The following is an 18,898-nucleotide window of genomic DNA, read 5'->3' on the forward strand; positions in this document are numbered from 1 at the left end:
GATGAGCTTGGATTGTTCTCTGACAGTGTTCTGCATCCTGTGGGAAAGGTGATCGTGCTCGCTATGTGAGTTGTAGAGATGCTCATGGAGGAATAGCAGATGAATCTCTCTGTGCTCATTTACCACGACCAGCTGAAATTTCAAGCTGCTTCAGCCCATGTGGAGAGTGGCAAGTTGGAAATTGGTCCCCTGTAAGTATTGATTGTAATTTATTTTTTAAATATGTCTATTTAGATTATTGACCAAAGTCTCTGGTTAGAAATTGAGATTTCATAATCTGCACAAGTGTTTTTTCAAGGAGTGCAATTTCAATCACAAAGTATATATTTCTTACTGTCAAAAGTAAATATAAATATCTTTGATTATTATCAATGTTCTGTCACAAACGTTGCGTTAATTTTTGGTCAGTGCACAGTTACGTGTGATAGTGGAATAGTAACAAGACAAGTTATCTGTGTCAACCGTCATCAAGAAATCAACGAGAATTACTGTGATCCTGAAGGCCGACCTTCCAAAGAACAAGAATGTAACATGCCACCATGTCCACCAGTTTATCATCATATTCCGAAAATACATGACCATCCAAGCCATTTTCCAGAAATAGGTTACCTTCCAATACACCATCCACAAGACAACAGAAACCAGTGGAACCGTCCCTCTGTGGGAGGATATCAATGGAGAACTGGACCCTGGGGAGCAGTAAGAATTTTTTTTTAATATATTAATTTGTACTTTTGGGGCTGTTAACATTTTTAGACATATTATTGCAGTACTGATTTGGTCACAAGAGAAGCACATATATTTAAAAAATTATTGTTATTGTTGTTATTATATTAAATTCAACATGTAACTTTTCTGTTATTTCAACTTTAAAATACTTCTGCATAGTAGTAATTTTTATTTGCAAATTTCAGTTTTAAAAGTTAATATTAAAACCACTAGTTTTATGTTGTTTTACCCAACATATTTTATATTTTTCTGATTATGCAATGGTGATACATATGTTTACATTTTTTGGTAGTGCTCTAGTACTTGTGCAGGTGGATTTCACCGTCGAGTTGTAGTATGTCAAGATGAAGAAGGAAGAAGTGCCAGTTATTGTGATGAGGCAACAAAACCCCCAGAGTCAAGACACTGTGATTCTGGACCCTGCCCACGCTGGAACTATGGGAACTGGGGAGAAGTAAGATCATTTCACACCTTTTTTTTTTTTTTTTACTTATTTAAAAACAATGAGTTTCATCCTGTTTACCTAAACCTTGTTCTTTGATCAAATCCAGAATTGTACTGTAATTATGAGTAAATATACATCCAAAAGAAGTAAGTACTGTGTGAGGCTAAGGATGTACAACATAAGATACCTCTGCAACACTCAATTATGAGACATACAAGATTACTTTCTGTTACAAAAGGATGAATTGCATGCAGAAAAACCTCAGTGTAGTAGCTAGTCTAAGAAAAAAAGCGAGTACAAGAAACTATAAAGACACTTTTTTACATCAAATTTCGTAGGTACTACCTAGCATAACTGCAAGTAGTAAGAGTATCTACTAGGCTGAAGTTACAAATTAGAAGTATAAAGATAGGATCATGCATCTAATAGATGTTCCTGGGTTACAATATTTTGATGAAACATTATACATTATTGCACAAAGAACAGTTTCTCCATGCAGTGTGATGTCTTATCCTGACCACACATTCTTGCTCAAACACAACAGAAAGAGTTAAACCTGGTTTGGCATTCATTCTAATCCAGCCCCTTGTGATTCCTGTCCTCTTGTTCTTGATAAATCAATCTCTAGAGTTGGGAAAAGAAGAAAAATTTAGTGACTTTTTAATCTTTTATTTCCCCTCATTTTAGCCATTTAGTTCTCAAGGCCCATCTGAGTGTCTTGTTCTTTCTGTCCATAGCTGCAGACTTGGCATCCAGTTAATGCAGATGCTGCAGTTTTTGTCTCGTTTAAAACCCTCTGAAAAACAGTAAAAAGCTACAAGCTATTGGAATGTGCTCACTTTTGATCAGACTGTTTTTAATAGATCATTAGAAATGAAAATTAGTATTTTTGCCTGGAATCAAAGAATTACAGGAAAACTGAAACCCAGAAAACACATCCTCTAAGTATTTTACACTTAGTCTGTATAAATTAGACTATGAGAAGGTGTGCCCATTGTTTGATGTTTTTCTGGGCATCAGAAGAATATTTGTAGGACCAATTTCCATCTTTTCTGCCTATTAAAGAAGTATGTATATATGCACATTTATTCTCACAAATGGTTACTTCTCCTTGACAAAGTAGATTCTCTATAACTTATTGTAGAAAATCACTTGATAAACTATAGAAGTCTAATTTGGTAAACATTCTGGTGACAGAATTGTTTTTTCATTATATGAAGTTAGACTGTAAGTCCTTATTCTTGAATTAAGTGTCCAGGGAACAGGAAAACAGACATAGTAAATAATAACATGTACTGATTATTGCTGTATCTCTTTATTTGAATGGCATGTAATGACTGTCTCAACAAAAATATTGCATATAAAATTCTGTATTTCAGTGTACTCAAACCTGTGGAGATGGAATAAAGACAAGACTGGTGATTTGTCAACTTCCTACTGGCCAAATGTTGGGTGATCAAAACTGTGAAATTCTAGACAAACCGCCTAATATGGCACAATGTAATGTGCATTCTTGCCCTGGTGATGTTTCATGGCATCGGGGACCATGGAAATCGGTACGATAGCATTCACTAATATCTTTTGCTTTCTTATTCTTTCTATCACTCTATTTCCCCTTGTCTTTTAGAAATTATATTACTTTATTTGGTAACAGTGAAATAATAATGCATGTGGAATATGGTCTATGTAGTTTTATTAAGCAATCATTCCTGAAGTCATTGAATTAAATGGGAAACAGCCATTTAGTTCAGTGGGAACAGTATCATGCTCTGTAAAACATCATAGACAATATTTTGAAAATTACCAGAAATCATCATAGCCAATAGTAATACGTAATAGGTTGTTCTATTTTGAAGGGTTATGATTTGATCTGTGTTTAAAGTATTTAAAAGTGTATGCTGTAATTTATACTGTAGTATTATCTACATATTTATATTTGTAAAAAAAAAAAGCTTTTTAGTGCATATTTTTTTTCTAATACTATATTTAAGTACAACTGACATGTTTATATTATGCTCTGTCATCAAGCATTTTACTCCATATTATGTGTACATTTGTGTATAAAAGTTTATATTTGTGGTTTTAAAACAGTGACTAATTAAAGCTGTCTATGTATAATTATGTATGTAACTATAACATGTTATTGTCTACATGTCACTGTCTATTAATGTGTAAAACTGCCTACAGTAATCACTATTAATCTCTAAAATTGCCACTAGCAGATTATTAACATACTGAAGCAATTGTAGCAAGCTCTACAATATAGAGTACGTCATATTTCCCAAGCTGTGAATTCAACAACAATATTTATTATTATGCTCAATTCTAAGGAGAATAATGGCAATCGAAGGAGGTTGGATCCAGTTCTGGTTCCACACAAATCTGCTAAAAACCTCTCATTGACATCCCTGGAAGATGAGCCAGGACAACAGTTCTATTTTTCTTTCTTTTTTTAATTAATAAAATTTTGTAGTTTTTTTTTTTTTTCTAATTAACATGGATACATTTTAAAAATTGAAACCTTTTAAAAAAATCTTATCCAGTTTCAACTGTAAATAGTTTATTACTGTTTATATAATCTATTCTAATTTATTGCAAATAGACTTCAAAATGGAAGTTTGAATTAATAATTTACCACAGTTATCTCTTTCTTCCACTGTGCAAAACAGACTTTAGGTTTGTGCTTAACAGGCACCAGAGTATCTTATTTAGCTGTTAGCCAAATAATCAGTGGTGACTTGCTATTGCTTAATTAATGTGTGTACTTTGGATGCTGATAAGAAGAGCAGGGCATTCAGCACACCGTTGCCTTTGCATTCAATGTTTGTTTTCTTTTTAGATTGAAAGTTATTCATGGCCTGTTCCTTCCCTGAGTGATGTTGTTTGTTCTGCCTAAATAAGTTACCTGTAAGCTATTGTAATATCTTATAAATCACAGAATCAGAGAATGGCTGGGGTTGGAAGTGACCTCTGGAGATCATCTAGTCCAACCCACCTGCTAAAGCAGGTTCGCCTGTAACAGGTCACACAGGAATGTGTCCAGGCGGGTCTTGAATGTCGCCAGAGAAGGAGACTCCATAGCCTCCCTGGGCAGTGTGTTCCTGTAAAGAAGTTTCTCCTCATATTCAGATGGAACCTCCCATGCTTCAGTTTGTGCCCATTGCCTCTCATCCTATCGTTGGGCACCACTGAAAAGAGTCTGGTCCCATCCTCTTGGCACCCACCCTTGAGATACTTATAAATGTAAATAAGATGATCCCCTCTCAGGCTTGTCTTCACCAGGCTAATGGAGATGTTACACGTGGCTTAGTTTTGCAAAGATTTTCATGTTGGTTTATGTTTCAATTGACATAAAAAGCCATTTTAATCCTTAAAAATGGAATGGAATCTAGTTATCAGAGAGAGAGTTTGCGGCCTCTGTTTAATGCATTATTGGATTGCAAGCTCTATGGTTATTCAGTTTTAATTTCATCACACTGTCACATGGTGTTGTGCAGAAACAAACGTACTCAAGAAATAAAAGCAGGCTTACATATAAAATACGCTGTAACTTTTTAGTAATTTAGCTAGTTTGAATGCTGCCAACACACAAACTTCATTTAATTTTTGTTGCTGTTTAAACAGAGCAAAAATCATTAATTAAGGATGTCTATTATGAATGAGCAGTAAAAGCTGTTAGTGACAGAAACACTGTAACCTAAAAGAAATTGCTTTGTTTAGCCTTCAGCTATAGGTGGTTGGCGAGTGATGTGGTAATTTGGCAACAGGTCACGGCTCTGCCAATCTTACGCCTTTCTGGCATACAATATCCTCTAATATAGGGGACTGTTAAGGACTGGACACTCTCTGGAGGCTGGAGTCATCAAGTATGTCACATTGACACATTCCCTTTTCTATAAAGACAGCAAGAGAGATAAAATACTATTTGTATTTTTGATAAAAGTATGCAGTAATATTTGTGTCTGGGCAGCAATGGATTACACTTTTCTATTAGTGAGATTCCAATGTAAAAAATTAAGTAGCAACTGAAATGCAAGATTTCCCGCAGGTAGTGTTATTTACCATAATAGATTCTGCCATCTTTTACTTCTGCCATGCATGGGATTAATGTGATATGTGGGGGGGATAAGTAAAAGGAAGGGAATTTCTAAGCAATTGCTTTACCTGGAACAACTACTTGACCTCCCTGAATAGTGACCCTGTCTCTGGCCCAGCCACAGACAGGTATCAAAATTGGTTAAAAAACCTTTTCCTTATTCTGATGTAGCTGTCTAAACCATGTCTGAACTAAAAGGTTCGCTTGCAGAATATTGCAGCTTTTACATAGCTAGATAATTTCCTCTTGGATTTTAGATCCCAGCAGAAATAGGTTCAAAAAAAGCAGAATTATTTAAGGTTAATTCAGAATCCTGAGTCAAGAACCTGATCCACCATGTAGAAGGATTATTCTAGTTTATCAGTTGTCACCGTCTTTTATGTTCTCTTCTATATTGGGGTATTCTGACTTCTTCCACTAGCTATCACTATGTATTTGAGGATAGAAGACACTTGGCAATATGTCTTGTAAGTACATTTCTTTCAGTTTTGGATTCATTTTGCATAATGTAATAAAAATAAAACATATTTTGGAAAAGGACAGTAGGGTGGTTGCACAGAAGGCTCTGCTTGTGATTTGAAGCCAGAATTCTGTTGATGTTTCTGCAGTTCAGCAGCTATGGGCTGTTAGATTTTGTAGTGTCTGTCCGTGGCTGCCAGAGCTAACCAATACAAAGCACCAACACTGTGTGTTCCTCTCCTACCATGTTCTGCAGTTGTCCAAAGGGTTGTGAGGCAAGTAAATCTCAAATTTGAAAGGCTTGTACCACTTTAGGACACTTTCTCAGAAATAACATGCATATTCAGAAACTTTGATTCTTTGAAACTTTAATTCAGTCCAAAATATTCATATCATGATATCCACTCCAGAAGGACACTCTGAAGTTTTACAGGGGGGATGACTGGAAACACATCCTTTTGCCTGTAATGTGAATTCATTTGATCTGAAGGTCATTGAGAGACTCTGACAATGATCTTCTGCCCTCTTAGTTTTGTACAAATTTCTAAAGGAATTTTCTTTAGTAAGAACTGAATGAGGCTGATATATTATTTTTTCTTCTGCCTTTTTAACAAAAGCCAAAGGAAATAGAGTGGTTTTACACCCAGTCCATGCATCTTGAGCGACTCTGCCTTGTTTTCAAATAATATTGGTGTCAATTTTAATGTAACTGAGGTTCATAAATATTATACAAACATTCCTAAAATAAAGTGTTTCAAAATTTGAAACATTTGATTTCAAGATTTAATTGCCTAATTGGCATGTGTCTAGGTACACTACCTCTTCTTTGATATACAAAAATTACAATGCAGATGTATATATTTTGATATATACATATTTATCATGTATTTATAAGTTAATACTTGAAGTTGCACCACCAGTAAATTTGGCCCATATATCTTGGAGATTTTTTCTTTTAGACTACTCTAGTTTCATTGGTGAAGGGATTAGGCAATGATCCAAAATTTCGTGAAAGAATGAATAAATTACAAGCTAAAAAGTATGGAAACCATATGTCACGTTATATAACGTCTAGAAAAATTCCACAGCATTCTGACAGCTGGCTGAGAGTACTTTGTTCTAGTATAGTATAGTGCATTATTGTGTTTTTGTGTTTAGTTCATACAGTAAGACTTCTAGTGTATTGTATTAATTTTCATCAGAGTGATTCAGGTTTTCTGACCCTCATGACAAGAAGTTGCTTTTATTTAAAGCATGAAAAGAGAGAATATTACAAATTTGCAAAGATACCATAAGATTTTAAAACTGAACCATAATGACTAGAATTAACAATTTTGTCCTAGAAGAGTTGTAGAATAATCCATCTTAATTCAGTTCAAGAATGCTGTTTCAGTACTCTCAATACTGTGGGTTTTTTTCCTTTGAACAGCATTTCCCATATCCACATGCTTTAGTATTCATAGCCAAACAATTGTCTGTTACCTGCCAAAAAGTTACATGGACATATAATCAAATCAACTTGTAGTTGGATCAATGGTTATGTTTAGGTACAACAAATCTTCAGATATATCATGCAGATACATATACAATCTGGCAAAGCTTTCATGTGTAGCACCAAAGTAAAGTACCTGAACTAGAGAAAAAAATATTATTTTTGGCAGTACTTGCCTGAGAAGTAATTTGACACACAGTAGCAAGTTAGATTTCCAGTGCCAAAGCCCTGGCCTGTTACCTGGGCAAAACATGTAATGTGAACACAGTTCTTGTGTTACTCTTCCTTCTGCTGTTCAACAGGTGGTAACTCTTCAAATCATCTAGTCTGCTTTTCTTAACGGAGGTTTCCTTCACTTCAAGGATTTTATCTGACTACAAAGTGAAGCTTCCTTTGGTTAAATGGTCGTATCTTCCATTCTAGTCTTTTTCTCTGCCTCCTAGGTTGTTGCTGCACAATAGAAAACAATTGTAGGCTTCTCAAAATTCCTGATACATATATGTTTGACTGTGCTCTCTACCTTTTGTTTCATATATTTTCTTTAAAGTTTTATGAAGTGTGAGGAGGCATTACCCTGAAGGAATAAAATAGGGTATTTGTACGGGAAGACAATACCTTCCAGCTTCACATAGTGAGGAAAGTGTGTTCACATTTTTGGATCACAGGAATTTTGACATATTTGGGAGTTAAAATATGGGTTTGGTTCCCGCATAGTTTTTCAGTGCTTACCGAAACCCTTGTAGAGCTAGGTAGCCAAACAGCAAGGTTCCTGCTTAGGTGGCAGCAGTTGGTGTTAGTTTAGGCACCTTATATTTCATTTGGGCTTTCGTTCTTGGATGAGCGTGGATAGCAACCTAAATTTTATCAGAGACATTTTTACCAGGTATGTCACAACTTGAAATATATGTTTGCTTCTCATCCTTTCTCATTCATTTAGAAAGAATACAGCTGGATTACTGAATCCAGATTGTAACTGTGTGTTACCTAAAGGCCGTTTTGGTACTCCATTATCAGTAAATCTTCACAGCACATTTGAAAGCGGATATCTTACTGTGTGTTTTTCTTAGCAGATGTGTCATGGGAAGCTGCTGTAACTTGCAGGTAACAAGTCTTGCCTCAAAAGCAGACAGTTATGCCTTTGCTCTGCACCACCCTCAGTTATACCTCAATCAGTCTTTTTTGAGGTGTTCCAGTTTCCTCATCTGAACAGTTTCACGTAGAGTCTTTGTGCAGCTTGGTTGCCAAGCACTACCAGTTACGGTTCAGAGTACAGCGAAGTTAAGGTCCATCTTGAGGTTATTGTTTTCTGTTTGATTCTCATAAAAACATATACATTTGGAATTTTAGTTGAATACTAATGGAAGAGGATTTATACTCTCTAGTGTGAGTTAATTGTAATGCAGTCATTAGCACTGTTTCTTATATTTGTTTTCTTAACATGTTGGGATGCATGTTCTTTTACTTCACATTTATATTGTGAGTTATGATACATCCGATTATTTTCAAATTAAAGACTTATTAAAAGTTTGTCATAAAATTTAACCATATACCTATTGTGAAGTCAGATGATAACTGTGGAATTCTTTTCTTAATTACTTTGAAGTTTTAAAAGATGCTTTCTGTAATTAAAGCAACCTAAGATTAAAAGTTGACAAGCAGACCTTTCTCAAGAATAAGTACATGTGCAAAGTGTTTTTACATTGTTCTGAGACTATTAAAAGAATCAAACACTGGCAACAAACTAGTCATGTCAGTTGTACTTTGTTAGTCAATGAATTGAGCATCACAAATGAGTGTTCCACTACCAGTTCAAATTATATTAAAAAAAAAAAATCTCACAAAGCTGCAGTTTAAGAATGTTAGTTTTTCAGAGTTCTCTGGGAACAGTCTAAATCCAATTGTGCTGAGGTGTCTTTATGGTCAGTGATACAAGCAAGATTTTACTCTTACAGAAGGTAATAATATTTTGTTTAAGAGGCTGTGGAGTCTCCTTCTCTGGAGACATTCAAAACCCGCCACCTGTGTGATCTGCTCTGGGTGAACCTGCTTTAGCAGGTGGGTTGAACTAGATGATCTCCAGAGGTCCCTTCCAACCCCAGCCAGTCTGTGATTCTGTAAATGTTGATAAAGTGTTTTTCTTTTCTCACTCTTAGGATTTTCATGTAATTCCTTAAGTATTACTTGTGATTTCCTAGAAAATAAGCATAAAAAGAGTGGATCAGCTCATCTTCTAAGTTACATTTAAGTGTCAGAAATGTATTGCTGTTATTACTTACTGCCCTTCAGACACATAATGTGGTGTTCTTTAATGTGGCTGTTTTTCTAGTTCTTCAGTTTTCTTTTTAGTTGCTCCAGAGCAATTTCAGTGTAATTCTGTCTTTGCACTAGTGGAAGAAATCTATTATTGCTTTCAACGTTGACATTCCAGTCTTCTTCCAGTGTTGTTACTCCCAGGCATCCCATTGACTTCTGCAGGAGCAGAAGCAGCCCAGAATCTCATAAGTGAAATATTTCTTTCCATTTTAATGCAAAAAAAAAAAAATCTTGCTATGTATGATAAATACCTTCATTCACTCTAATTTGTAAAAAGTATTTATATTTTCAAAGATACTCTTTTATATTAAAAGGGAATTCAGAATCAGTGAACCTGGTTTTCAATACCAGCTTCAGGCTTTTACCTCTACTGCTGCTGCCTAATGTCGAACTTCAGAATACCTCATTACCAATACGGCACGTTTATTTAATATCCCACTGGCTGAAGTCTTAATGTTAACATATGCTATTCATTTTTTTAAACTTTGGAAATGGGGGGGTGCCTTTTCAGAGATAACTGATAACATATGTCACTACCCAAATCATGTAATAAAAGAGACTTGAGATAGTGGATTTCATTTAGGGTAATTCATATAAAAATGGAAGAAAATACTTGTTTCCAAAATTCAAAAGCAATTATTTGTGTATTGTTCATCAAGTTTAGAGGAAATTTCTCCATTTTGGTGCTATGTTGCCTGTATAGCTTGAAATAATAAATAAGTTATAATGTATGTGTGATAATTTAATTTAATGATTGTGACTTGTGTCTGTGAAATACAATTGCATTTTAACCCTTCTTTTTTATGCATGTTGTGTGGCTTTGTGTCTATATTTAACGTGTCCTTTATTAAGAAACGCTAATGTTTAAGGTCCTAAAAAGAAATATATATCTATTAAAAAAAGGGGTGGAGGGTGGGAGATGTGAACTAATCACTTTTACTAAAAGTGAGGCTTCTTTACAAATGAGTAATCTTTGTGTTGCAATGAACTTCAATATGATATTGTAGTGACATTGTTTTCATGGGGGAAGCTCATATATACTTGAACAGGAAAAAAAAAACAAAACAGTGTTACTGATAAAAGCAGCAATTGATGCCATTGAACAGCTGGACTGGAATAGGTAGTTGGCACATGATCTCTGAAGATAAAGCTTAAAGATGCCAGCTGTTGAACCTTTTTCTGGAGCTATGATTTAATGACCGAGTCCTGCTCCCACTCAGTGACAAAAGGTATAGAATAGTGAGGGTCATAACATAATGCTCAAGTCTTAATCTTGAAGGCATAACGTAATTTTTTACATTCCTAGAACACTTTTGCATGAGAAGGTTTGCAGAACTTTCAGACCCTCCATTTAGAAAGAGGACAAGTAAGCAGGGAACATAGTCAAAGAAAAACAAACAAAACAATGTCATGGAAGGGGGAAAAAAGCAGGTGGTCCTTAGTACCATTGATAAATATATATAGGCATTTAATAGAAACGAAAGGAATGTGAAGCTACTATGTCTTTTTTTGCAGAGTTACAACTTTAAGAAAAGCTTAAGGGTTCTCGGTGATCAGTTCTCTGAGCTGCCTGTATATATGTGGCAGTTTTGAAAACCAAAACCCCAGTCACAAATGTTGGTTCAAAGCGTTTTGGAGACCCAAGTCTAAAAGTTATTAAACTTATATGAAAGTATTAGCATTTTCTGACGTTTATGAGGGTTAATACATAAATATTTTGGTTACCTGGCATGTGTTAGGAAATGAACAAAATGTTCCATAGTTCTCTGTTACGGGAGTTCCCAGTTCTTTCTTGGAAAACTGGTAACTAGGAGACTGGTGACTTCACTAAGAGAGACAGTTCTGTTGGTCAGTACATGTATTAACATACATCTATCTATGGCCCTTTCCCTTTGAGAACAAGCTCAGGCACTCAGATTTCCTGCAGAATCAGTCTTTCAGAAGCTCGCATGTGTGCTCACATTTATGCACATAACTGCAATGCTGGAAAGATTGATCTGTAAGGAAATTGCAAATACACAAGAGAGTGGCTTAGGTTGAAAACAAACTGGAATTCAACATGTGAAGGTAAGTGAAATGTAGTATTTCTTATTGGCTGAAATATAAGCATATGTTCATGTCCAATTTATGTTTAAAGTTATTTGAATTATTTTTCTTAATTCTTTAGCTGATATTCAGTTAAGTACCATAGAGTTAGACTTTTGCATGGTTCTAAAACGTTCGAAAAATTTCTGACAATACTGTTCCAGTATATATTGCTTTTTATTTTCAGTTGTCTTTAAAGTTCAAATACAAAACATTAGTTTTTAATCAAATGAAAAAATGAAGCGATACTTTTTGTAGAGCAGACAGACATTCCTTTTATTTCTGAGCTACTGTTTTGCTGCTGCTAAGATGATTAAAAATGATAAATCAGAGATTGCAGTTGCTGGCATCCAGTGTTTATTCTGCTCATCTTTAGGTTTTTGCAAACTTAGCTAAAACTAATAGGTCTAGCATTGTAAGACTGTATCATCTTTAATTGCTTTTGTAATTGGTTAATTGAAAGTACCGTATCTCTGAAGATAAAAAAGAAAAATCCATAAAATGAAGCTTTAAATTGTGAAAAGTATATAAACAAATGGGTTTTTTTCTGTGCAACCCTTTTGATCATGCAAATGTAGCTTCTACACCAGAGATGCTCCATCATGGTCCAACTTTTATTGTGAACACCTATGACTAAAATGTCGCTCTCAAGAGGTGAATGTTACTTTCCAGTGAGAATGCAGATTATGTCATTCCCATGCATTTGTTCAGTTCTCCTGAGCATCACAAGATCCTCTCTGTGGTGCAGTCTGTGAAATTGTCAGGTCAGTGAAAGCAAAAATGGATTCACTTTGGGTTGCTGTTTGTTTTTCATGGAGGTCTGTGAACGCACCTGCTGGATGGATGTGGATACATCCATTGTTCTCCATTTGGAAAATGTGTCTGGGAATTTATCCATTTATTAGAAACAGAAAAAAAAAAAAAAAAAAAATCTCTGCCATTTCTTTTGCTCACACTACGTTATTCTAAGGTCTCCTGTCTCCTTTTTTGCCACCCTTTTTTATTGATGCTTGCACTTCACTGTTTGTCTCCAATGCTGCTGCCTTCATGTAATTGCTTAAAGGTATTATTAGTGTTGCATGACTGTGGAATAAAGAAAGATGAGACTTGCTGAAGTCTGGACAAGTCAGCAATTTCACATCTCCAATGGTGTAATGGTAAAGGTGTCTGTACCAAGTACTTTCTAGGAGGTACGAAAGGGAAAGAGCAGGATTGCTATTCACTCTTGTAAATTTGACACAAATTTATACCTGTGGATTAAGATTTTCAGAAAAACTTAGTGAGGGTCTAGCTCTGTTTGTCTTTGCCACTGATTTTAGAAGGAGAAGTAATGCAGAATTATCTGGGTTTTTGTGGTGATGGTGCTGTTTGCATTGGTTTTGGTTTTGTGGGGGTTTTTGTTTTTTTGTGGGTTTTTTTTCGTGGTGGTGGTATGAGTTTTTATGTTTTGTTTTTAACAACTTACCATTGTTGCTGTATTTTTAATTTTGATTTGTCTCAGCCATTTGTTGTTTAAATCATTCAACTAAAAGATGATACAAGTTTGGTACACATACCAGCTGAGCAATGTAGTTTATCTGTTCCCTCCCAGCAATTAATAAGCTGATCATACTTCTCATCATTGTAATATATACTGTCATTAATTACAGTGATGATGTTGCTTGAGGGCTGATGGTGCAGTTCTTAGCAGTGGTACATGCAGACTCCTTAGTGACACTTAAGACCTGCACATGAGGTAGCAGAGCCTGCCAAATGGCTGCTGAAAGGAGGCAGAAATACCTATTGTTTTTCTGATTCTCAGGTGGTAACCTGATGCAGCAGATTCAAATCAAGAGCAAGTAAAGCAGGAAAACTATGCAATTCAATTGAGAGATTAAAGGGAACCTATAAAGGAAGTATTAAATGAGGTAGCACATGTGATATATCATTACTGTTGAAGGAGAACATATTGATCATCAACTCATGAAACTGTGATTATTTTTAAATTTTGAAAATTATCAAGTAAACATTAACAGAAACATAAAATACCTTTAATTAGCACAAGGCTTGTTTTTGCATCTCACTGATGCCATCACATTAGCAGTGTTAGCATCCCTGCCACTGGCAGATGTTTCTCTGTTAGGTTACTGTTGTGTCTAATAGTGAGCTCTTCTGCCAGGGAAGCTGAAACCTGAAGGAAAATAATATCATGAGAATGGATCATGACAACTGAGTCTGATTTTGGACTTTGACTCAACTATTCATGTTCAGTCCAATAAAGTATGATACTCAATTTTTATGAAGAATTTCCCTCTCTTTCTAGCCTTTCCTGTATTTTTGCCGCCGATCTGTTCATCTTGCTTTATTTTTCTCCTCTTCCACTGTGCCATACAAAGTTCCATCTACACTTGCACTAATATCTCCATAATTTGTGTTCCCTGATGCCTTAGATTACTCTCTTACAGAGAATGGGAAGATGGTAATCTCCTTCCTGTATACCATGTTGACTTATTAACTTGTCAAAAATTTGAGTCAAATTTGGTTCCTTGTTGTGAAACTTAGACTTGAATATTGCTTGAGCCCAAATTTTCCTTTCTGAATTATGTGATGGTATTTTTTAGGCTTTACAGTGAACCCTCATAAAAGGCTTTTGTTTTATTTATCAGTTCTCAGTCCCCCTAAAGCTTGAGATTTTTACCTGGCATCAGGAATTTTCACTCTTTGTAGCAGCAGAGTAGTGGAATCACCTCCAAAAAAGTAAGAGAACACTTCTTCTCTTTTGAAAGAAAAGTGATAGGAATTTGTCTAAAAATAAAATCTTATCTCTTGGAAGTTGTAAATTAATTTATTTCTTAAAATGAAGAGAAATTAGATTGTTAAGTTTTTAGGAAAAAACAGAAAATGCAGGAAGAGTAGTTATATAATACGGAAAACAGGGTCAGCCATTTACAGAAAAAATGTTTCTGAAAATTTCTTTAATGACAACACCTGAATTAGCACCTGTGAAATACAGTTCTTTGGGCAGTGGATTATTATCTGACCATGCCCTTGGAAAGGACTTGGATATCACTGAGTATCCACCAGTATTTAAAGGTATAGGTAGAGTAAAAGCCAAATCCTACAATTGCTAAAATAATGTTGCAGCTTTTTTGGCAGTTCTGTTGTTCTTGTGTTATTGCAATAGCTGAAAGTTTGTTTGAAGATCTAATTATGCTATGTAGGTAAAACAAAGAGAGGTTTCCTGACTGGAAAAGCTTGCAGATTATGTATTATTATGAGATGTATGTAGATGCAATGGCAATACATGGCACAGAGAAGCCTGGCTGACTATCATGGTAGGTGGGCAGCTGTGCATGGTAAAAACCTGTTTTTCAAATGGTCCGTAGTTGGCATCAAAAAGGATGCTGGGCTTGAGGCAGTGATGAGCAGAATGGTGGTGTTCATCATGAGAGGGAAAGACTTGAAAGGGCTTTCGAAGGAGGACGTGGTCATCTGCTTTAGTTGTGCTAAACTTGAGTTAATGGATAGCGCTTTGAGATATCGGAAAGACAGGCCAAATTAAGAGACTTATTCACAATTCTGAGTAGAATGAACAAATTCTGTGAATGATCGTTAAGTGGAAGTTCAAGAGTTCTGATTTTGACTTTTCCAACAGCTGCAAAGAGTATGGTTGGTTGTTGGTCTGCCATCCAGGCAGACTGCTGTTTTCCTGAGGGATCTCTCTCATTAAGGCTACCGCCAGCTGGCAGGACAAACAAAATCAGACCATGTGGTGACAACTTCAAATATTGTCTAAATTTCCTCTGTAGTATCATCAGTAGAGATGGGCTTCTGCAGACATGAAATCATCTTACCTTCAAGATCTGTACTGGTGGTTCTGACTTACATGCAATGGAAGGGTTTGTTTGGGTTGTGCTTGTTTGAATCAGGATGTCTTTATCTTTAAGAGGAATATATTAACACTTTCCTATTAGATGCCATATATATCCTCTCCTAGCAGTTTTACCTTCCTGTTACCCACAGCAATCCTAAAATCTGTCTTTAATCCTCTTTGTTCTTTTTTTATTCCTACATTTTCTATGTATGTATGTATATGTAGGTAGTTTCTCATTTCTGTCCACCTATTCAGTAGATATGCTTCAGCATGCTTAGGAGTTTTCTGTTATCCTTCAGACGGAAGTTGAAACAAAATTATTCTCTCAAAAAGAATCCGACAAATGCTGCCTTTTTATGGAGCACACAGTGCTCAATCCTGTCAGAAGAGGACTGGCTTTGGGCAGTGGACAGGTTAGATGACCTCAAAAGAGTCGCTGCTGTCTCTCGCTGGTCTCAGCTACCACAGGCACACTGGCTGTGAGCTTGTACCACAGCACACTCCGGCACAACCACACTGCATTTGGTTTGGAGTGCACTGGTCTTCACATCCACGATATGTACCTGAAAGCCCTGGAAACCAGCATATGGATGGTGGAAACTTGGTGTGTGTCTGATTTCTCACCCTGTTATGCAGCCAGAGTACGTAACCAGACCAAAAATGTGGAAGTGCTTCTTGGGCAGACCTTAGAGAAAATTATCATTGCTCTCTTTTGTTCTTGAGAGGGGTGAAGTTATGAAACTTCCATATTAGATTGTGATAATGGCTGCAGGTGATGATACTCGGAGCAAATTGTTCTCTGGTTTTCATGCCATGAGAGCAACAGGTAATGGCAGTCACTTTGTGTGAGGGCCATCCTTCCTTAGCTTCCATGCTGAAGAGAATGGCTTCTGAGAGGGAAATTTGTAAATTTCCCTCATGAGAATAATAAGAGAACTTATCTTTAACACTACATTTGTTTATAAAAATCTAAGATGTATTCTACTCCAAATTTACCATTTTTTTATTAACTACAAGTAATGGAGGTGAAATTGTTGGGGAGGAAAACTGGTCTTCAAATCTAAGATTTTGAAATAACACTAAAGTTTCAGTCAGAACAGTACTTTCACTTCAAAGCTGTCTGAACATAAAAGAGATGTTCTGATAAGTACTTTCTGGATGAAGTTTAGCTCAATGTTAACTAGAAAAAAACATGATTGTTATCTGCAGAATCTAGCTATAAATAACTCAGGTGCTAAGTGTAACAATTGCAATACTCAGGTATTTTTGGAGGATCCTGTCACAGAGGAAGGAGAATGGCTTTCTTCCTGAGTTAGAATGAAGAGACTCTGAGATTTGTGAGCCTACATACATGTCTACTCATAAAAATACCCCACAAGTCACAGCAGTACTGTTGCTTACATTGGATGGAGAAGGATTTTGAGATAAAACTTCAGTTCAGAGGCTGTGATAAACTTTCTCTTTAATTTAGGTGAGGGAAGGTGGTTGTGGAACTGTGGGCCATCCTGGCTTAGTAAGGAATCAGGAAGGACTTCAGGGAGCTCTAACATTGTTATGAACGATTCAGTCTTGGATAGCTAATCCAAATTTGTATTTTTGTAGGTGGTAGTAGTTGCAACTACTAAAAATTGCGGGTTTTTTCAGGGCATAGAGCTGAAAACCTGTACAGTGAAATCTCACTGTAGAGTCTGAACAGAAGAATATCCATATTATTGACCTCTCTCCGCCAAAAACCTGGAAAAGAACAACAACTAAACATCATGATTACCTGTTTGGCTCAGAGAGGTGTGATTGCAACATGCATTGCTGGATTGTCTATGCTTGTTTTTGTTTCCAGATAGGCTACAGTACCTCATGATACACTTTGCAAATGGTTTTGACAAGTCCAACAGGAGGAACGTGGAGATTTGCCCTGTGTCGCTGACCTCAGGGGATCATCTGTCAGTGTCATGCAAACCGAAGCTATGCTGGGAACTGAACTTTGGAAAGTGTTTTTGGGATGATGCTTGTGTTGCAGCTCACTGAAACATGGGCAGTGCTAGATTCTCATCTTTCACGTTTTGATACACAAGAGTCAAACATATTATAGGGGTGCTCTGTTTCCACATGCAGAGGGAACAGACAGGGAGGAATTTGCAGTAGCTGTGGAGGCTATTTGGAGTATTCTACAAATAGACATCACTCAGCAATAATTGACCAGCTTGAAAGAAAGAGACCTGTTGGAATTCACTGAGCTCAGCTGGCTGTGCATTTGGTCATTAGAAATACTGTCTTGTTTGAATTTAAAAAAAAAAACAGACGTTACTGCACTTAGAGACCCAGTCAATTTTTGTGGTAGGAATGCCGTCTAGGTAGTGTTTGGATCAGAGGGCAGCACTTATAGGAAGGAGGTGAATTTATTACTAATTTACATCAAAGATCCCATGAGGTTTGCAGTATGATTGCAAATATTAACGCAGGAAGTAGTTTTCACTCTAGATCTTATCTTTCAAATGTCATATAGAACTCTGTAAAATGGAAAGGCCACAAAGAACTTGAACAAAAAGAAGTAATATTTGGTATATGCTTGTTGGGTATGGGCTTCTTGTCATTGTACATTTTTAACTCTGAAGCTTCAGCTGATACACAACATGCAGTTTCGGATACATCCTTGTAAAAAACATGCAGACAGCTGGGAGTGTTCAGAGGACAGCAGCATGAATGGTAAGAGACTTGGACTAAGTGATGAATGAGGAAAGGCTGAGGTAGCTGCATTTTTCAAGACCAAGTCTACATAAGAGTAGACTGAATGAGATATTCTTCCAACCTGTAATCAGTGGTTACAAAGCGGTGAATGTTTCTCAGTCTGCTAAGCGTAGAATGAGAAGTAACCATCTAATCTAACAGTAAGAGAGACTGTTGTTAAATCCTAAGACTTTTTTTTTAACTGTAACGATGGCAAGACAGCGGAAAAATGCATGCAAAGGAGGCTGTAGCATCCCTGTCATTGGAGACAAGAGTGACAAACTACTCTTAGGAGTGGTCCAGGTGTAGCTTTGAGAAGCATGATAGATTGGATGAAGTCTTTGGGTCCTTCTTAGCCTGGTCTTCCTCCCTTCCATTGCTAAAGTTGCAAGAGCACGTTCAGAAATATGACAAAGATTTGCAGATTGTAGCTGCAAGGAGGATCAAATCAAGACATTTTCTGACCACCAGAGCAACGTGATATACCACTGAACTTTTGAAATGAAGTCATACTCAATGAAGTGACTTAAAAATATCTTCAGTTTACCTTCTGTAGTTAAAATAGGTGTAACTTAGATGTAACAGTAAATCACGTACATACCTCCCAGAGTTCAATTTGCTCTTTCTCAGGAGTGGTGGAATGGTTGGTCTTCTATAACCATGGTTCTTTCTGAGTGCTAGAGCTAATGACACAAGTGTTTA

The 18,898-nt window shown here is 36.2% G+C and overlaps 1 protein-coding gene across 5 annotated transcripts in view; it reads left to right on the forward strand.

Moving 5' to 3' along the window:
• Window positions 1-18,898, forward strand: part of ADAMTS20 (ADAM metallopeptidase with thrombospondin type 1 motif 20) — a 102,036-nt gene that overhangs the window by 61,054 nt on the left and 22,084 nt on the right. For all 5 annotated transcript variants that reach the window (XM_065843681.2, XM_071802976.1, XM_071802982.1 and 2 more), the window contains 4 exons: window positions 27-191; window positions 409-699; window positions 1,022-1,183; window positions 2,554-2,730. In XM_065843681.2, the coding sequence (XP_065699753.2) occupies window positions 27-191; window positions 409-699; window positions 1,022-1,183; window positions 2,554-2,730 (795 nt within the window). The remainder of the gene's footprint in view (window positions 1-26; window positions 192-408; window positions 700-1,021; window positions 1,184-2,553; window positions 2,731-18,898) is intronic.

The sequence above is a fragment of the Patagioenas fasciata genome, chromosome 1, assembly GCF_037038585.1.
Source record: "Patagioenas fasciata isolate bPatFas1 chromosome 1, bPatFas1.hap1, whole genome shotgun sequence".
NCBI classification, from domain to species: domain Eukaryota; kingdom Metazoa; phylum Chordata; class Aves; order Columbiformes; family Columbidae; genus Patagioenas; species Patagioenas fasciata.